This window comes from Trichosurus vulpecula, chromosome 5 (genome assembly GCF_011100635.1).
Source record: "Trichosurus vulpecula isolate mTriVul1 chromosome 5, mTriVul1.pri, whole genome shotgun sequence".
Lineage (NCBI taxonomy): Eukaryota > Metazoa > Chordata > Mammalia > Diprotodontia > Phalangeridae > Trichosurus > Trichosurus vulpecula.
The window spans coordinates 113,204,484-113,226,370 of record NC_050577.1 but is presented as its reverse complement, the minus strand read 5'-3'; the positions used below and the strand labels follow the sequence as shown (position 1 = coordinate 113,226,370).

General features: G+C 40.5%; 1 protein-coding gene across 1 annotated transcript in view; it reads left to right on the top strand.

Moving 5' to 3' along the window:
* The first annotated feature begins 320 nt into the window (after window positions 1-320).
* The window catches only part of BPGM (bisphosphoglycerate mutase), a 45,936-nt gene continuing 24,369 nt past the window's right edge, over window positions 321-21,887 (top strand). Inside the window, exons 1-2 of the mRNA XM_036761288.1 lie at window positions 321-508; window positions 18,240-18,900. Coding sequence (XP_036617183.1) covers window positions 18,300-18,900 — 601 coding nt within the window. The 5' untranslated portion in view covers window positions 321-508; window positions 18,240-18,299. The remainder of the gene's footprint in view (window positions 509-18,239; window positions 18,901-21,887) is intronic.

The window sequence follows — 21,887 nt, the reverse complement described above, 5'->3', positions numbered from 1 at the left end:
GCTCCTCCCACTGCAATAAGATCATTTCCTTCTTACTCCCAGCCTTCTTCCAAGGTTTGGAGTTGCAGATGGAGCATCCTAGATTAATTACTAGGCCAAAGGGCTTAATTTTTTTTCCCACTGGGCCCTGCTAAGCTTTGCAGCTTCTCAGGGGGTTGGGAAACAAACCAGGTGTCTCATCACAAAGCCCACTGGCTCTTGCAAGTGCCTGTCTCTACAGAGGGCCAATGAAAATGTTACTTCCTATCCTGGAGGCTTGGAAACTCGAAAGGCCTTTGGCCGGTGTCTTGGAGCCCGTCCCACTTGCCAGGGCTGGGGCTGTTGTCTCGGAGAGCCAGCGGGGGTGGTGGAGTGACAGTGCAGCCTGCCAATGGGCAGGCCCAAATAACTTACCCTCCCACCTCTGGCTTCTTCTATATGAGCTTGTTTGAGCCTGGTGGAGCTATGAGGAGTCGAGGCTGTTGCTGGCTACTCGGAGGAGAGGGAGAGCTTAGTGGTCTTTGGTCAGGCAAGTGCTTTCTGCTGGGGCCAGGTTGGTGGGAAGGAGCTCTTAATTACTGTATGCCACAGTCGTATGTGTTAGCACCGGGAAATTAGGTGCTTTGGGAGGGAATGAGAGAGGAAGGTCATTTTTTAAAATTGCCTTAGTGCAGCTTGCATTTGTACGGGCTCACCCCATGCAGCTCCCAATTGCTAACCCCTTGGGAATTCCCTCTCTTTGTCCCCTCCTCCCCCAAAGCTGTATCTCCTCTCTTTCTGGCAGCTGCTTCTGTGACAGCCCTAGATGGAGATCCCATGTGACTTGTAGTGGTGCCCGGGCAGCCAGAGTAAGTAGGAGTTAACATGAGCAGTGGATGGGCTTCCCTTGTACTTAGGGATGTAGCTGAGGCTGGGGGTGATGAAGGCCCCTTGATGTGAACCTTTCATTGGAATGCTAGGTGCTACATGTGATGTTCAGCCCAGAATTGGACCTGGCTTGAAGTCTAATTTAAAAGACTAGACTGAAAAGTCCGTAGGAAAAAAGGATCACAGGGAGATGATGCTATTTTGGTAGCTATAAGTAGAATATTTAAATGGTACTGTTATACAACTTATTAGACTCATTAATTTTTTTAAGTACCTATTTTAAAATATCATAGTCAGATCTATGGTTTTTTAATTTTATTTTTGAAAGACTTAAAAATAGGATACCATAATCAATATTATCAGTTCTACTTCTGGGTTGACAGAGGAATCTAGAATCAAGATCTGGGTTCATATCCCATCCCATACTACCTTTATGACCTCAGATAAGTCCCTTATCCTCCCTGGACCACTGTTTCCTCATCTGTAAAGTGAAGCCTCCCTAGATGGCCTCTGCCCATAGAGCTCTAGCTCTATGATTTTATGAAGTATTAAAAAGCAGTAATTGAAAAAAGCCTATATGGTGTTACCAGAACAGGTCAATCCACAGGCAAAGTTGCTACTATGTGCCAGGCACTGAGGATACAAAGATCTCCCTGCCTTTCAGTTCTATCAGTCATGTCAGCTTATTTTTTATATTCCATATGTATATATATATGTACACACACCTACAAATATATATATATATATATACACACACATACACACACATACATACAAATATATATATAGAGAGAGGGAGTGTGTGTGTGTGTGTTAGTAAGTAGATTGGTAAGTCAGGGTAGTTCTGTAGAAAGAGCTTACTCAGATTTTTGCAAAGCATTTGTGAAAGTGCCTTATCCTATTTTTGCGGTCAAATGGAAAGATGTGGGGTTCAGAAAGATGTAGGCTAAGATGTGAGAAAGATATCAATTTGGGCTCTAGTGGAGGACCAGGGATCTGGGTTTGGTCCTGTGCTGCTCCTTTATCATTTTTTTATTTTATAAATTTATAAATAATTTATAATTTTATAAACATTTTATTTTATTTTGTCATTTTTATTTTAACTTTTTTATCACTCACTTGGATAAAAGTATAAATGGCGAACTCATCACATTTATAGGTGACATGAAATTGGGAGAGAAAATCAGGACTCAAAAACATATTGATAGACTAAATCATTGGGTTTAATCTAAGAAGATAAAATTCAGGATAAATTTAAAGTCATCCTTGGGGATTAAAAAAGCAATTTTCATAAGCACAAGATGGGTGAAAGATGGCTAGACCATTTGAAAAAGACCTTGAGGTTTTAGTTAAATGCAAGTTCAATATGAACCAACAGTTTGAATTAGACTTCTGTTCGTACCTCTGTTTTGAATGTTCTCAAGTGTTGGCATATATAATTGATATGTATATGTGTTGTGTCCCCTGATAAAATATAAGTTCCTTGAGGGCAAATACTGATTTTTGTTTGTTCTTGAAACCCTGATAGTCTAGCAGCATTCTGCTCTGGGATGATCACATCCAGAATAATGTGTTCATTTCTGGGCCACATTTTAGGAAGGTCATTAATAAGCTGGAGAGTGATCAGGAAAATGAAGGGTTTCATGATTTTTTTGTATAAGGACTAATTAGAGGAACTCGGAATATTTAGGCTAAAGAGATGACTTGGTGTAATAGGGAGGAGACAGGTGTGGTTGGGCACAGGATAGATGTCTTGAAGTTTTTCAAGGACTGTCTCATGAAAAAGGGATGAAATTTGTTCAGCTTGATCCTAGGAGATAAAACTAAAAACGATGATAGAAGTTGTAAAGAGACAGATTTGATGGGAAGAAGGAAATGAACAAGAACTTACCAAGTGACTACTGTGTTCTAAGCACTGTACTAAGTGCTTTACAAATATTATCTTTTTGAGCCTCACAACAACCCTGGAAGGTAGATGCTGTTATCATCCCTATTTTTTTTTTATAGTTGAGGGAACTGAGGCAGACTGAAGTTGTGAATTTCCCTGGGTTACACAGCTGGTCATTTTCTAAGGTCAGGTTTGAACTCAAGTCTTCCTAATTCCAGGCCCAATGAGCCACCTAATTGCTTCTAAGGAAAATATTTCCTAAAAATGGCAAGTATCCAAAAGTGAAATGGTCTGCCTCAGGAAGGAAGGAGTTCCCCTTCACCAGAGATTGGTGTTCCAGCAAAGGCTGGAGGACTCTTCTAAGGAATGTTGTAGAAAGAATTCTTGTTAAGGTATAGGCTGAACCTGCTGGCCTCTGAGGTTCCTTCCAACTCTTAAATTTTGTTACTTCAGTGGGGAAAAAGTTACTAAACCCGTGGATAAAATTTCTATTTGTAGTCTGTTTCGAATATTTCTCAAGTGTTAGTGTGTACATCTTATATGGGCACAACTTGTTTCCCCTGATAGAATGTGAGCTTCTTGAGGGTAAAAGTTGATTATTTACTTATTGGGGCATAATTCTTGGCACTGAGTAAGTACTTTGTAAATGCTTAATGACTGTTGATTGTGAAATTATTGACAACGCAGGTTCTTATGTGGCAATGCAATCATTCACTAATAGGCACTGAGACAGTGAGGAAGGCAGAGGAGTTTATTGTAAACAATGAACATTTGATGAGTTGAGAGACTTTAGTGCTGTTTCATGTGCTTGGACAAATCACTTTTGACCACAAAGGGCCTAAATTCCCTTACCTCTAAGGGAGAGGAACCTTCAGCCTTAAAACCTTCTAGGTCCCTGGGTGCAGCCTTCTGACTGAGTCTTACAGAACAAATCCTTTTATTAAGAGGATTTGTTCTGTAAAGTTTGGATTCAGTCAAAGGGCCACACTTGAGGACCTAGAGGGCCACATGTGGCCTTAAGGCTGCAGGTTCCCCACCCCTGAGGGATCCAACTCAGTGATGTTCAAAGTTCCTTTCCAGCTCTAAGGGTATATAATCCCCAAAATTAACTAGGATTTTTAATCCCTGATTCATAAATAATTCTTCCCTGTAGTGAGCCTTAGCCCTTCATTATCTGCTGCTAGAGACACAAAACAGATATACATTGACTATTAGAACATCAAAATCTGTAACAAAAATGTTTGTAACCCCCCCCCCCCACCCCGAGGGTGTTCAAAGTCTTTCTGAGTAGTAATTGCTACAAAAGATCTCCAATGTGGCGGAAGGCGGAAGAGTTTGGATGGACCTTCAGAGATCTGGGAGATCCTTACCCTGGGTATAGGGAGAAAGAGTAGAATGGTAACGGTAGGTTCGATTTCATCGAAATTTGGCTACCAACCTGGTATAGTAATACTTATGGAAAACAAACTGATTAGATAACCAGAAGCCTAAGTAGGCCTAAGATTTCTGTGTGCTCCTAGCAAGTTTTTAAGCTCCTCTCCCTCTAATTCTAAGCCCTTCTCCCATTTTCAACCATAACTTGTGTTGAGTCCAGTGGTGTGCTGCTAAATACTTAACCACTGGCTCTCCAGAAGAGAGTATGTACCAAAGGACATTTAAATTTAATCTGCATCAACATTTTCCCCATCACTTTCTTAAGTCTAGATTATACACAAAAAATAAAGCCTTGATTTTGTAGCATTTGCCAATTTTCAAGGTGCAGATGCTCATGCTAAAAATTTAACAACCGGCTCTCCCTTCACACCTGCTCTAGCACACTCCTGGTAGTGTTCTACTTCAACTGTCCCCTCCACATACTTACCTCATTTCTCTGGCACCCTTCCACTCAATGCAGTAGGCTCAGCAAGGGACTGTGACTGGTATGGGGCTAAGAGCTATCACTCCTAATTCCTGTCTGAATTGCACCTGGGTTCCCATCTGCTGAGTGTTTGCCAGAACACCACCTCTATGCACCTGTGATCCTAGCCAGGGCCCTGAGTATGGGGGGAGTAACAGCTACAATGTGCTAGTGGATTGGAATTGTGTGTTATTTAGGGGAAACCAGTTGGCAGTTGGGGGTGTTGCCCAGGGCAAGAAACAATCTTTGTTAAGCCCTGGCTTCTTTCTTCTGATCCAAGTATGCTAGTTTTTGACAATCTCTGTTTCCCCAGCCAGCATTCAATTCCCTCAGTTTGTTTAAAAAAAGAGACCAGGGGAGAGGAGCACAAATTCAGGGGGAAGGGGTTTGAATGGGAAGGGTGCTGGACTAATGTCATCTACTGAGTGTCCCTTTTGTCAAGCATAAGGGCAGGCGGGTAGGGAGTCAATATGCTCACCCTTTAGATGTCGATTTTTTTTTTTTTTTTGTAATTCACTTGTAATCAAGGAAGGGTTTGGGAATGAGCAAATTAAAAGACATTTCTTAAGTACTGGGGAAATAACTAGGATAGATAGGCCTTGCTTTCTAGGAATCTGTTATTCAGATTGGAAGAGACTGTATAGATGGGGTCAGCAACTGGGCTGGGTCTGCCATCTTACTGAAACCATTGTAACTGGTGTCTGCCCTAGTACACGCTCTTGACCACTTATTAGCAGTGTGACCCTGGTATAATAAAAAGAGCCTAGGTCTGGAGCCAGAGGAGCTCAGTTCAAATTCCACTATACTTGTGACTTTGGACATATCACCTAACCTCCCTGGGCCTCTATTTTCTCATCTATAAAATGAGGAGGTTGCCCTAGGTGGCCTCTAGATCCCTAGGTACCTCTACAATCCTATGATCCTTAATCTCTCTGGATCTCAGTTTTCTTTTCTGTGAAATGAGGGGACTGAAGGCTACTTCCAGCTCTAAGCTTCCATGAACAATAGCCAATAGACAAGTGCTTGTGAAAATTTAATGGTGATTGGGTTGTTGTGTATTTTTTTTAATCAATAAGTTTGGTTTCCTTGGGGAAGGAGGATTTTTTTATTTAGAAAATCTAAGGAATTCCTCTACTTTGACTGAGATAAGGTTTACCCCATTGTTGTCTTCTGCCTCATCTTCATTTTTTGGTATCTCCTCCAAGGAATCAATTGATCAGTCATTAAACATTTAAGTGCCCATTAAGTGCTAGGCATGGTGCACTGGAATTTAAAAAAAGAAAAAGAGGCAAAAAGTTGGTTCTTGACCTCAAGGAGCTCACAATCTAATGGGGGAAGACAACATGCAAATGCAAAGACACACACATATACACACACATAAATATATATAATATATACCTCTACACAGACAAATAAGCTAGATACAGTGTAAATAGGAAATAATTAACAGAGGAAAGGTACTAGAATTAAGAGGGGTTGGGGAAGGCTTCTAGTAAAAAGGCAGATTTTAGTTAGGACCTAAAAGAGACCTCCCCCAAAGAGAGGTCACTAGTTGGAGTAGAAGTAGAGGATAGCAGGTATGAGAGATAACCAGAGAAAATGCCCAGAGCTGGAGCTGAGAGATGGAGGCTTTTATTCATGGAACAGCCAGGAGGCCGGTGTCACTGGATCAAAGAATGCTATCAGGGAGTAAAGGTATAAGAAGATTGGAAAGATAGGAGAGGGCTAGGTTATGATGGACTTTGGGTGCTCTTGTTCTAAGTAAACTCAAGAGTCGATAAAATAGGCCACTGGTTCACTTTACAGGAATAAATATGTTAGAGGATTTTCAGCTTGTACTATGTGGTATTAGAGAGCAATGCCTACCAGCCAGTTGTGGTAACTGCAGGTACTTTGGATGGTGTAATAAGAAAATGACCCATGGATATTTGGAGAAAGGAGGAAACTTACCTGTGGGAGGTGTACAGATGTAAAGCTGTGGCAGGCCTCAAGCACAGGAACACTTCCTAGGGATTGTTGAGGTGGATATAGTGCCAAAAGAGGAAGCCTAGATTTGGGGGGAAAGTACTAGGAAGGTTTGGGTTTGACTGTCAGCCCTGCCACTTACTAGCTGTGTGACATCGGGCAAGTCACCCAACCTCTGTCTCAGAGCCTTAGGTTCCTCTTATGTAGACTAGTGACAACCGTATTTGGAATTACAGGGCACATCATGAGGACCAATAGAAATTATATATGTGAAAGGATTGCCTGCATGCATAGAAGCTATTATAATAGATAGAATAATATGGAAAGGACATCCTCCTTTGCCCCTTCCCCAGTCCTCCAAATCCCACAGGCCATGGCCTTGATCTTGAATTGTCGTCTGCCAAAAAGTTTGTCCATTTGGAGGGCCACTGTAAAATTAGAAAATTATCCCAATGGTGAAATAAGGTTTTCTTAAGCAGTAAATATATTTCCCATAAAGCAAGGAATACTCAAGCCTAGCCTGTTTGCGTGATTTCTAATGTATGCTTATAGAGTGGATTGATTCCTGTTTGGGACATTCTTTATACAGATGGGAATATAGACTGCAGCATTGGTGAAAGGCATAACAAACATGTCTAAGCCCCATAATTTTTTTTTTTAACAAGATGATCACATGGAAATTGCTTTTGAGCACACATGTGCTAACTAAATAGATGAGACTGCAGCAAAGCTTCTATCAAGTGACGGCATCTCACAGATGTATAATAACACAATAACAATAGATGGGGGTGGGGGTTATGTATGTAACAACTTAAAGAGATAAAATGTTTCATCTTCCACTCTTTTATAAGTAATCCTTCCAAAGAAATTCCCCAGTAAAGAGACATGTTAGGCATCTAAGTGTTCAGTAAGACCATGGAAAAGGGTTGTTTTGATGGGGTAGGCTCCAGGCTTGTGACTTCATCAGGGGAACCTAAGTTATGGAAAGTCCTTCCACTGATGTAGACCAGGGACTCCCTTACCTGCAACTTAGTTGTAGTTGCGTGGGGTCATTGAGAGGTTATGGGACTTCCCCAGCATCACCGAGGACGGACTGAAAACCAGATATTCTTGACTCTAAGACCACTCCACACCACTGCTCTTTACTGAAGGAGATACAGAAGACATATATAAAAACTCCCTCCCTGACCTTGAGGGCCTTTAATTCCAGTGGGAGACAGGACTGATGCACGAACAATGAAGTATTAAATTATTTGGTACTAGTGAAGTTGGAAGAGGGTAAAGTTTCTTGGGGCTGGTGTTGTGGAAAAGATAGAATGTAAATGAGGTTTCAAAGGAAGGGTGACATTTGGGCAGGTAGAAAAGAAGAGGGCATTCCAGGCAGGGCCAACTGCCTCAGCAAAGGCTCAGGAGTGACCTCTGAGCCTGCGGTGGGGAGTGGGGAGGAAGAGACTGTGGAAAGACCAACCCGCCTGGAGCTAAAGTTGTCCGAGGTGTAACAGAAAAGCAAATATTGTTAGAGCCAAACACTACAGGCCTTTGAAAGCCAGACTAAGAGCTTGGACTTGATGCCACAAGAGATTTTTCCAAACTGGGTTGAGACAGGATGACAACGGAAATTAATCTGGAGTGGTCTGCAGGCTGGGTTGATGAGGAGAGACTAGAAGCAGAGAGAACACTAAGGAGGCTGCTTTAGTAATCCAGAGGTCATAGTCCAGGAGTAGGGGGCTAAAGAAGGAGTCAAATGCCAGAGCCTTTTGAGGAGGTGCATGATGAAATGTGGTCACAGATAACTCTTGAAGGATGAAGAAGAAAGTCTTATTTTCTTAAAAATGATCACTAGGTTTCTAGCTTAGAACAGAGATATTGCTAATAGGGGGTAGGGTAATCGTAGAGTTGGTTTTTTTTTTTTTCTCCCTTGCCTTAGATATCGTCTTTGGGACGTTCTTTATACAGATGGGAATATAGACTGCAGCATTGGTGAAAGGTATAACAAACATGTCTAAGCCCCAAATCTGAGAATTGATGAAGAAATTCAGAATGCTCTGATGAATAGAATATTTAGACTGGGGGTAGAGGTTAAACATAGAAATGTTACCTATCAAAAGTAATGTTAGGATATCCCAGTTAGGTGTATAGGTGAATGAAGGCTTAATCAATATGGATGTTCCTGGTTGACCTCCGTGTCTCCTTCAGAGGAGATTGTGACATCAAAAAGCAGGAATGTTACTCTTCCTCGTATATGGCATTCTGTTTTCAACTATCATCTCCATGCCTTGGTGCTGGCTACCCACAACCCCCCATCCCCACCACCTGCCCCCCACCTCATGCCTGGGATGTACCCCTTCCTCACCTCAACATTGTGGAACTCTGGTTTTCCTAAAGACTTAATTTAAGCACTACATTCGGTATGAAGTCTTTTCAGATGTCCTATTCCCACCTGCTAATACCTTCCCTTGCATTATATCGTATCTATTTTATATATTATATATGTATATGTTATTTCCCTTGGCTAGAATGTAACCTCCCTGAGTATAGAAGTTTTCACTTTTTCCTCTATCCCCAGTGCCTGTCACAGTTCCTGGCACTAATAAATGCTTGTTCACCTTTTTTTTTTTTTTTTTAATGTATTGGTTGAAAAAGTTGACTGATCACCAGTATAACTTTTCAGAGTTAAATGACTGGGATATGTAACCTGCTTTTAAAAAAGACATTAAAATCAGAAAATGGGGAAGTAAATCTAATGTGAGCACTGAGAGGTAGAAATGGAAGACTCAGCATAGGAACAGGGCCCAGTGTTCAGAACAAAGGGAAAGGCTGGTCATGGCTATTCTGTAGGCAGAACACCAGGGATGCCAACTTGAGTCAGAGATCCATTGGCTTTGAACAGAGACACAGGGCAAAGACAGAAAACGACCCTCTCTGCTTATCCAGGAATCTGGGAAACAGAAAAACCAACCTGGGCCTGTGGTAGAAATTGAATGAGCTAGTTACAAAGACAGTGATTTCAGTAGTCCACATCTAGAGGAAATTTTCACCTGGATAATCTAGAAGAGAGCATAATGCTTTAAATCAGGGGTTCTCAGCCTTCTTGTGTGCCATAGACCCCTGCGGGCAGTCTGTTGAAGCCTATGGACTATTTCTCAGAATAATATTTTTAAATGCATTACAGAGGAAGCTAATTATATTAAAATAGTTATCAAAATATTTTTTAAAAAATACAAATTCACAGACCCCAGGTTAGGAATGATGCTAACTGCAAGGTAAGTAAAATAAAACTTGTGTCTGTCACTCACCTACATGACAAAGGGTTTGTACCTGAGCTTCCTTTTTGAAAACAAAATTTCATTTTTCCCCAATAATGTGTAAAAAACAAAATTTAATATTTGTTGTTTTATTTTTAAGTTTTGAGTTCCAAATTCTATCCTTACCTCCCTTCTTCCCCCACCCTCCCACCATGGTAAGCAATCTGATATAGGTTATACATGTGCATATTACTCATTTTGTGAAAGAAAACTCAAACTAAAAATGAGAGAAAGGAAGTGAAAATAGTATGCTTTGGTCTATATTCAGCTGCCATCAGTTATTTCTCTGGAGGCAGATAGAATTTTTTTTTTATCATAAGTCCTTTGGAATTATCTCTTAGATTGTTATATTGCTGAGAATAGCCAAGTCATTCACAGTTGATCATTATACAATATTGCTGTTACTGTGTACAATGTTCATTGTACTGTGTACAAGGCTCTCCTGGTTCTATGCACTTCAGTCTGCATCAGTTCGTGTAAGTCTTTCCAGGTTTCTTTGAAATCATCCTACTGAGTTTCCTTTGAACTATAACATAGTCATGCTTGGTACAAAGCTAACTGTGCTACGCAATAGGACTTGGTGGGGGTGAGGTGGGGGGAAGGAAAGGATAGTGTTAGGAGGAAAAAGAAGGGAAAGGACCATAAATCCCAGGGCCATAATTTTAGAAGGCAAATCTCTGCCACTCTTGATCCATCTGGTGATAACAAGAATGCATTGCTAGAGGAGTGGAGGTATTTACTTGTCAAAGGGAGATTATCTAGTGACATATTGATGTATGACAAAACAGGGACAGAGATGCCAATTTGGAAGTTTCTCATTTAGAAGGGAGAGTTTAAAGCCATGAGAACAGGTGAGATGTTGAGGAAGCGAGTATAGTGACAGAAGAGCAAGAACCTTCAAGAATCCACAGATACTGGCAAGGAGAAGAATAGGGGTTGGAGAGGCATTGGAAGGAGGTGGTGTTGTTTTTCCTTTATTCTTGAAGGGAGGTGATGCCATGACATGCAAGTGAATTGGATTTAAGTGAGGGAGGGCTGTGCAAAGTCCCCACTTTCTCCTCCTGAGCCATCCACCATTGAAAGGAACTCTGATAGCAGTAAGGAAGAAAAAAAAATCCCTGATTTCTTCAGCATGAGTACTGATGCAGATTCTAACTCTATTATACCTTAAATGATCTTCATGAATTGCTGGGGCCAAAAGAAAGGTGGAAGGGACCAAATATTTATATAGTACCTACTATGTGCTAAATGTTTTACAAATATCACCTCTTTTGATCCTCACAACAACCCTGTGAGATATTATTCCCATTTTACAGCTATGGGAACTGAGGTAGGAAAAAGGTAAGTGACTTGCCAAGTGTCATGGAGTACTACAAAGAGTCTGGGGCTGGATTTGAACTAGAATCAGTCCACAGAATCGCCTAGTGGTCTGCCTTCTAATGATGATGCTCACTGAATGTAACTAGATTGCTTGTCACTAAATTCATCATTAGGACCACACTCAAAGCCCCTTCAGCTTGGTCTGACAAACCAGGACTTGGGGTCTGCTAGCACAGCTTTCAGAGACCAATCAATCAACAATCCTTTAGAAAGTGCCGACCAGATGTGAGTTGCTGTGCCAGGTGCTGAAGGCTGTGGTTACAGAACATAAGTGGAAAAACTCCCTCTGCCTTGGAAACTTACATTGTAGCTGGGGAAGTAATGTGTGTATATATATAGGCATATACAAAAGGAGGTTAAAATGTTGTGGTCCTTATGGAAATTATTCTCCTGGTTCTGCTCAGTTCATACTACAAGGGATTTTTCCCCTCATTTCTTAGGGTGAACTATTCCATTACCTTCATATATAACACAGTTGGTTCAATCATCCTCAAATCGATGGCTGATTTAGTAATAGATTTTTGGGTTTTGCTTTTCTTTTTCTCCTCCCCTTTTAATATACTTTTCAGAATCAGGAAGTTTATTTTTCTTGTAAGGTCCCTTCCAAGCATTACTGATAATATCCTGCCACTTAACTTGGCCCCCTGTTGTTCCTTTCTGGTTTCCCTTTGAATTTTGAAGCATTTCTACACCACTGTGTAAGTGTATTCAACAACACCTCCTACAATAGCTCTTGAGGTCGTAAAGATAAAACAAACAGTTTGGGCAGGGAAAAGTAGGAGGGGCACTAGAGAGTGTATTGAAGGCAGGGGAGAGGAGGGATAAGATATGTTTACTTTTTTTCGTCTTCTTTTTTTTTTTTTTTTTTTTTAACGATAAGAGAAGGCTTGAACTTCTTCAAAAGAAAGGGAAGCTGGGGGCCCCTTCTCTTCCCCCTCTTTCTCCTAGGATTAAATCTCAACCCAAAACAAAAAGTCTTTTATAGTTTCCATAACAAGTGGATTTCCAGCTTTTGTTTGGATACCTTCTCTGACCAAGAACTCACTACCCCAAGAGATAACCTCTTCTCTTTTGGGACTTTGCTAATTACTTTTTTCATATTAAGCCAAAATCCACACTCCATCCACCCCCCACTTCTCATTCTGCCTTGTGTGTACCAGCAGCATACCCTTAATCCCTCTTTTTTTTATAACAAGGTTCTCAAAAGTCCTAAGCCATGCCTAAACCTTCACTTTAAATAGTCTTTATTCTAGGTTAAAGGAGCTTGGGTCCCTCTGCAGAAACAATCCAATAAACATTTATTAAGCATCTAAAATGTATCAGGGATACCCTGACAAAACTGGGAGGGAAAAACAGCTCAGGAACTCATTCTACCAGAGATAAACATGTGTGCACATGACTAAGGAGGGAGATCTCACTAATGACTGGGGAGTTGGGAGGACTTTAAGGAAGAGCCAGGAAACCATTTTGGCTTGTAACAAAGAGCGTGTGAAAGCAAGTAATGGGAAAAGTCTGGAAAGGTAGTCCTTCATAGTGAAAGACTTTGACTTTATGTGTTCCCCCAATTACATGTAATCAATTTTTTAACATTTTTTAAAATTTTGAGTTCCAAATTCTCTCCCTCCTTTCCCTCCTTGAGAAGGCAAGCATTTTGATATAAATTATCCATGCACAGTGATATAAAACATTTCCACATTACCCTTGTTGTAAAAGAAAATGTAGAACAAAAGAAAAAAAACCAAGGATAATAAAGAATGTAAAAAAAGGATCAATTTGCATTTAGACTCCATCAGTTCATTCTCTGAAGGTAAGCAGGATTTTTCATCATGAATCCATGAAAGACTTTTAAATACCAAACTGAGGAGTTTGTGTTTTATCTTAGTGGCAATAGGAACCCACCTGAAGTTCTGGAACCAGGGAGTCACAAGATCAGATTGCTACTGTGAGAAGATTATTTTTGAATTAACAAAAAATCTATTCTTTCCCTCCCACACATACCGCCCCCTTAGAAAAAAAGAAAAAAGATGAAACAAAGTTCTCTTAACAATTATGCATAGTTAAGCAAAACAAATTGGCCATGTCCAAAAATTATATGTTGAGAAGATTATTTTGATACCTGTAGAGAGAGGTTGGATTGGAGAGAAGAGGAATTGGAAGCCAGGAATCCCATTAGAAGGCTGTGACAGCATTAGTCTAACAGAGAGTTAAGGAAGGCTTAAGTGAAGGTGGAGTGCCCTGTTCTAATCTAATTAATAGATTTATCTAACAGATTCTCTGGACATGGTTTTGAGTTCTTTTAACCTGCTTCACTTCATCTAGATCCATTCCAGCTTGTTAGTGAGTGTTCTTATGAAGAGAGCTTTCAGAATCACCTGTCCTAGCTGTGGTCTAAGACGGAGAACAAGAGAACTATTGCCTTTTTTTTTTTTCCTTTTTCTTCTCCCTCTCTCCTATATGAAGCTTCTTGCTTGGTGTAGAACAATAGCATAGAGAGCATGTGCATTCCTGTTGCATGGTCATCCTCTAAACTAGTTGGTTGTATTTATATAGTGGCTCTTTAAAAAAAAAGTTTGCAACTTTTTCGTAAACCATCTGTGTCTGTGTCTTCTTACTGAGCTGACCTTTTCCTGCTGAAATGAATGCTGATGATCTTCAAATTCCTGGCTCCTCTTTCTGCTGAAGCCTGTAGGTATAGCTCTTTGTACCCCTCAATTCTGTTGGTGCAGTTTTACAATATTCACTAGTCCTCAGTGTTCCTGTGCTGAAATAGTGTGGCCAAAGCATTAGAATAACACTCTGAACTGGCTCCTTTGTTCCCTTATACATTTGCTTTCCAACCATGGGATTTTTTTCATTCAAAGCATGTGTATAATACTGTACCATAGTACTGGTGTCTTTTAAACATTTTTCGACCTAAGATGTTTGACTTCACATCTTGGGGCCCCAGTTTCCTCATCTGTGAAATGAGGGAATTGGGGTATATCACCCCTCAAGGGTCCTCCTAGCTCTGTGATGCTATCCTAGAGATACACCCCAACTTGGAAATGTTTTGGAAAACCTGCCCTCTTACTCTATATGTTGTGTGGCACGCCTCTTGAGCTTCAAAGCATCACCCTCACTGTTTGTTTTGCAAGCATTTGCAGCAACAGGAAAATGAGAATCATCATTTGGGAGAAGTGGGACCGAAATTCAGTTGACTAAACATTGTGTATTTTAGGGCACTGTGCTAAAAACTTGGGTGAAGAGAAGGAAGAGGGAGATACAGAGCTCAAAAGGAAACTGAACCTTTTTAAGTAAAGATCTCAGAAGGGAGAAAAGCTAAGCTCTTGGTCTGGTGCTTTGTTGGCTACTATATGCATACATACATATATAAAATTATATTTTATATTTAATAAAAGAATATTATAATTGTAACATATGATAAATATAATTTTATGCATGAAAGCCCACTGCAACTTAGGTGGTCTCAGAGTTGGTGTCTAAAAAATTAGTCTGAGGCCACTTGGTCATGATATCCAACAACAGATACTTACCACTGGTGCCATACTCTACTTTTTCAGCTGGGTGAAATCTGAGTGACCTGTTGGCATAATTCCTGAGACTCTAGGGTCTCCTGATGAGGCATCCGTGTAATGTAAACCAACATATTTATATGTATTTATATTAGGATAATAGGTTTTAAAGCCAGAAGAGACCCACTCTCCCCCCCCCCCCACAAAAATCTAATCTAACCCTTTCATTTCCTAGAGGAGGAAACTTAGACCCAGATAAGTTACGTTGACCTGCCCAGGATCACATAGGTAGTAAGAAGTGGAACCAGAATGTGAATCTAGACCCTACGACTCAGTAGTCAATGTTTTTTCTAGTGCTCCTGTATTTAGCATTTATTCTTTTATAATCATCCCCTCAGCCCTTCCTCTGTATATTTATTATGTATATTGGGGGTAGAGGGAAGGATTATAGCATTTCCTCTCATGTGCATATGTACATATATACATAGGTGTATGTATGCACACATAAGTGCATAATACACACAGGTGTGTGCATTGATGCATGTGTGTGTACACACACATGTGTACACATACACATGAAATTCTACTTTAAAGACAGCCGCTACATCGTACAGGGCCAGCTTGAGATAAGAGTTGCAGTTTGGCACTAATTACTTTTGAGGGGAGAGCCAGAGCTAATCACTTCTTGCCTGACTGTCTTCAAACTCCTTTTCTCTCATCTCTGCCTTCTTCCTGGCCTTCAAGGCTAGGGGTACAGGATTCTCTTTCCCCTACCCCCTTCCCAGTGATAGTCTAGCTAGGTAAATAGACTTAAGCTGCCATAGCCCTAAATCACTGCACCCTTGCTCTAACTCCAAACAAAGAAATGCTTAAGCCCCAAAGTTGCCGGGAGAGAGAAATCTTAAATGTAAATGCTACCTCATCTTAATGACTTCCAGATCTTCTCCCTCCTTTCTCACAAACCCTCAGGCTCCTTTTAAAAGGCATTTTCCTGTAGCTCTAGACGTTTCTAACTAGAGAGAGAAATGTTGAGTCTAGAGTCCTAACCTTGCTACTGATGACGGTGTATTTCTGGGTGAATCACTGTCTTTTAGTAAACAGGGAAAGAATCTCAAAGATTAATGAGTTGCTAAGAATAGCAGAGGAGGCCCCAAACCCTGTGATTCCCGTAATCTTCGCTCCCCACATTGCAAATATCAAAGAGGTTGGGGGCTAATGCATGTAAATACATGCCTTACTTGCCAGGGTAGATATGCTTTAACCACTGCTGGGACTACATCTTAATGGTCTTTTTGTCTTTTCCAAATACCTAAGCGCTGTGCTGTTACATGCATCTGCTTAATAAGTAGTGGTCAAATGACTGTTCAACAGCCATCTGGCTAAGCTTCGGTGCCTTGTGGGAGGGAGATGAGATGAATAGATTGTGCACCAAAACATCACCTGCAGAGGATTTAGAGTTAGAAGGAAGCCTTAATTTAGCACCATTTCTTAATCTAGGACCCATTCACTTGGCTTTTAAAATAATAGTTTGATTCTTGTTATTGTTCAGTCATTTTTTCAGTCTTGTCTGACTCTCTCTGACCCCTGAGTTTTGTTTTGTCAGAGATGCTGGAGTGGTTTTCCATTTCCTTCTCCAGCTCATTTTACAGATGAGGAAACTGAGGCCAACAGGGTTAAGTGACTCATCCTGGGTCACACAGCTAGTAAGTGTCTGAGGTCAGATTTGAACTCGGGAAGATGAGTCTTCCTGACTCCAGGCCTGGTGCTCTCTCTGCTATGCCATACGATACTTTGCTAACTATTTCGGCATAGGTTTCCTTTGTTAATCCTGTGTGTTTTACTTTATGCATTTAAAAACCTTATTCTGAGGGCCTCATAGGCTTCACTGGACTGCCAAAGATATCTATGATACACACAAGTTAAGAACTGCCCTGAGATTACTTAGTGGAATGCCCTCACTTTACATATGAAAGAACCAAGGATTAGAAATGGTTAAGCAGTCATTTGGGTTGATAAACACGTATTTGTGACATGTAACTGGTTGCATGACCGGCTTAATTCCATCATTGAACTAGATGCCCTTACTCTGAAGGGTGTGGCTAGTGTGTACATGTGAAGGCCCTGTTATCTGTGTCTTGTCTTTGACCTTGTTCAGACCTTACTTGGCTTTTTATCTGCTCCTCCAGGCAGCTTTACCCAGCTGCACTGGATAACTTGTTTTCGGGGCCCATGTTTTTTTCCTGCCAGAGGCTTCTCTTTATAGCAGGACTGAGACCTGCTGCAAGTTAAATGTCTCTGACTATTCAGGTGAGTGCCACCATTTTGAATTCATCTTTTGTGTAGTTTTCATGGCTGTCAGTTGTACATTGAGACCCTTAGAGCCTTGCTTGAGGATGTATTTGGAATAGCTGTGGAATTTGGTTTTTCATTTCAAGTGCTGGACTTGAAGTCTGAGGAGATGCATTTAAATGTGGCTTCTGATCTATTAGCTCTGTAACTCTGGAGAGGTTACTTCACTTCAGAGCCTCAGTTTCTTCATCTGTAAAATATGGGTTATACTCTCTATCTACCTAACTCAGGGTTGTTATAAGGAAAGTACTTTTAAAATAATTAAGTAATGATGTTTCCTTTCCTCCCAAAGCTATCACATTTATTTCTATTTGAACATCTTGTCTCCCCAAATAGAATGTAAGTCCCTTAGGGGAAAAGACTTCCACTCCCCCCCTCCCTTTTCTCCTTGCATCTTCAGCATCTAACACAGTGTCTGGCATGTGCTATGTGTTTAACAAATACTTGGTGATTGTTGACATAAATATGGGTGGTGATAATGCTGGCTGCCATATTTCAGAATAACTTCTATACACAACATGGATATGCTCATGTTGTTTTTCTGGGTGACCATTTTTAATAGACTTTGGGAAAGCAAAGCAATGTAAGTTTTCCAGACCCCCTGAATAATTCCTTTTCTCTACCTCCTTTCTCCCTAGTGAAAGTGGAGACACTTAAAGGTGGGTGCGACTTTTTCAAAGCCCGAGGCACTGTTAGAAGTTAGATGTGTTCCTAGGTGTACCAGTCATTCCCCAACACCCCAGAATGAATTCACATTGCTTATGTATCTGGAGGAAACACCACATACCATTTGGGTGTAGTAGGTGTTCTGTTAATTGACACCCTATAATTAACGCATAATATCTTGCCATCAAAACACTTAAGTCAACTGGGTTCCCTGTAATTAATTATCTGTAAGGTATAGTCGGAAAGTGTGCTGTAGCCTATGAGTGACTAGGTAGGTGTGATGTGAAAAGGTGTTCAAAGGAATGCTAATTCACTTTGGAAGCTGTCCATTGTAAATAAAAATACCTATTGTTTTTGCTGCCTCTTCCAAGTTAGAGTTTTGAAGGAGGAGGAGCATGACTCATTTTGCCTCTTTCCCCTCCTCTTTCTAGATGCATTGCCATCATTAAACGTGGGACCATTTGAGAGCTGTAGGGAAGCTCACTATCGCCATGGCCAAGTATAGACTTGTCTTGTTAAGACATGGAGAAGGAGCTTGGAATAAGGAAAATCGCTTTTGCAGCTGGGTGGATCAGAAGCTTAACAGTGATGGAGAGCAGGAAGCCAGAAATTGCGGCAAGCAACTCAAAGCCCTGCACTTCGAGTTTGATCTTGTCTTCACCTCTGTCCTTAATCGATCTATCCATACTGCTTGGCTGATATTGGAAGAGCTAGGTCAGGAATGGGTTCCGCTGGAGAGCTCCTGGCGACTCAATGAAAGGCACTATGGGGCCCTCATAGGCCTTAATAGGGAGAAAATGGCATTGAATCATGGAGAAGAACAAGTGAGAATCTGGAGAAGAAGCTATAATGTAACTCCGCCTCCCATTGATGAATCTCATCCTTACTATCATGAGATCTACAATGATCGGCGATACAAAGTTTGTGATGTGCCTGTGGATCAGCTGCCCCGAGCAGAAAGCCTGAAGGAAGTGTTGGACAGGCTTCTTCCTTATTGGACTGAAAGGATTGCCCCAGAACTGAGGAGTGGCAAAACTGTTCTCATCTCAGCTCATGGCAACAGTAGCAGGGCACTTCTGAAACATCTGGAAGGTATGAAACTTCTTGCTACTTACTAGATTTACATGACATGCTGATGAGCTATTTTGGGTTTTAAAAGAATGTAGTTATTAATACACCAAATATGTCTAGTTAAACACCTTGTTCAGTCTTTTTTCAGTTTTGTCCAACTGACAAACAACACATGCTAAGCACTATTTTTAGGCACCGGTGATACAAATACAAAAATGAGACAACACCAGCTTTCAAAAAGTTTTCGTTTGACTAGGGCAGGTTTTCTTAACCTTATTTTACATCCTGGACCTCTTTGGAAGTCTGGTAAGGTCAATGGATATTTTCTCAGAATAACGCATAAAATACATAGCAAAGAAAACTAAAGATTAATGGAAATAAAATGTAATTTTTTCCTATCCAAGTTCATGGACCCCTCCTAAACTTTATCCATAGATCCCTTGAGGGTCCATGGACTTCAGGTTAACCCCAGTACTAGGGGATAAACAAGATCACAGATAAGTACATACAATACACACATGTACAAAATAAATATGCAGGGATTTGATGAGGAAGGAAATAAGCATTTCCATAAGCACCTACTATGTGCCAGGCATGGTCATAAGTGCTTTACAAGCATTATTTTATTTAATCCTCACAACAGCTCTATTAGGTGGGTGCTGATATTATCTCCATTTTACAGTTGAGGCAACTATAAATTAAGTGACTTGACTTGCCCTGTATCACAAAGCTAGTAAATGTCTGAGATGTGATTTGAACTGGTATCTTCTTGACTGCAGGTTAGGGTGAAAGAGAAGGAGCTAACAGCTAGGGGAATCAGAATAGCTGTTTGAAGGAGCCGGACTTAAGCTGAGCCTTAAACTGATCTAAGATGCGGAGGTGGAGAAGGGGAGCATCCCATCCATGGGGAGCAGCCTCTGCAAAGGTCTCCGTAAAAGTAGGAGATAGAATGTTTGTATGAGGAACAGTAAGGAGGAGTGTGTAGGAGCTGGAGTCAGATTATGAAGCAGATTCTAGGGTTCTTTGTTCTGATTAGCTTCAGTTTGGTTTTAATGTATTCAAAGTGTTTTCCATGACTAATCCTCAGGCCCCACCCTCTTGTTTTCCAAGACTAGCTCAATCAATTTTCTATGTCTGGAGGGGTATAGGAAAAAGACAAATCCCTCCTGATTTACTTAGCACAGCTGAGGACCAGCCTTCTGCTCAAATGAATTTTCCAGAGAGCTGAAATTTAAGGACTAAAACCTTTATTTTCACTCTTTCTAATAAAATTCTTTCTATGGCTTACATTATTTCTCTTCATTCTTAACAGCAGAACAAAATTATGACCCTGAACCATAGTTTATAGAAGAGTCAAAAGGTTTTAGAATCCCCTGCTCCCTTCAAGGCCTGAAGGCTCCTTTTGGGAAACCGTTAGTTATTATTTGATCTCCAGTTCCTGGTGATATGTGTTCTTCTCTTCCTGAGGTAATCAGGCATTTATATCTATCTGTGAATACGATGCACCCACTCACAGAATGTAAGCTCATGGAGGACAGCAACAGCTTTGTCTTTATATCCTCCAGTGCCTTGTTTGTGATAGCTTAGCAAATGCTCACTGGATCAGATGGAAGCTTAAATTATGAACTATGGTATTTGTATTACAGAAATACAGTGAAAGCCTCAGAGGCGACCAACATTTTAAGTTTATATACTTTACATGCTGTTAATTCACTACAGGCTACAGTGCTTTGAGATCCTGTGGTGTCTGCTGCTTCTAAGTGCTCTTCATTGTCCTTTTGTCAGCTGTCTTGTGCTTCCAGGCTTCTATTCATTTTTGTTGTTGTTCAGTCATTTTTCAGTTGTGTTTGACTCTTCATGACCCAATTTGGGATTTTCTTGGCAAAGATACTGGAACAGTTTGCCATTTCCTTCTTCAGCACATTTGACAGATGATGAAACTGAGGCCAACAGGGTTAAGTGACTTGCCCAGGGTCACACAGCTAGGAAGTATCTGAGGCCAGATTTGAACTCAGGGAAAGATGAGTCTTCCTGACTCCTGGCCTGGCTCTCCATCCACTGCACCACCTAGATGCCCCGCCATTCCTTTTACTCCCCTTTAAAATGTGTTGCTTCTGCAACTCTTTTCAGCTGGGAGAACAGAAACTTCCTCTTACCCTGTGTGGGAAGGGTATTGAGGAATACTGCGGTGAATAAAGAAGAGAGCTTTATTGTGAAGATGTTGACATTTGTTTTTGGCTGCTGAAAAAGCCTTCATTTGCTTTTACACTGGAAAATAGCTTGCTACATAAGTAAGCTTTCACAAGATGTTTTTCAGTCTTAGTTTTATGACTTTGCCTAGATAAAGGCTGCTATGAATTAGAACTTAGGTTCGGTTTCTATATCCTTGCCCTAATATAGCTTTACATTCAGATTGTACGCTTTTCGGAGCAGAGACCTTGTCTTATACCTATAGTGATCACATATTCCAGATCTGCAGGGATGTTCTGATTTCAAGAAAAAAAAATCCTTCTAACAAGACTTTACAAAAGAGTAGATTTTCAGACTACATTCCCAATTTTTTTTTCCCCTTAGTGCTCCCCCAACCAAAAAGCCTATTCTTTTTTTTTCCTAGCAAGAAAGTATTTTTAATTAAGGTATTATATAGTAATATTGCGTGGTTAATAGACTACAGTAATATAGTTGTGTAAACATAACTTTTATATGCACTGGGAAACCAAAAAATTCATGTGACCTGCTTTATTGAATATTCACTTTGTTACTGTGGTCTGGAACCAAATCCACAATATCTCTGAGGTATGCCTCTATTATTGTGTCACAAAAAATGATGAAAAAATTCAGAGTAAAATTCAGGAAGGTTAATATGAAGTGACTCAGAGTAAAGCAAAACAAACATAAAATGCATGCAGTTACCACAATAATGTAAAACCAGTAAACAAAAAAGGGCATCAGATGAATGCAATTACCCCTCTTATATCCACAGGATACATACTTCAATCCTTTAGGTA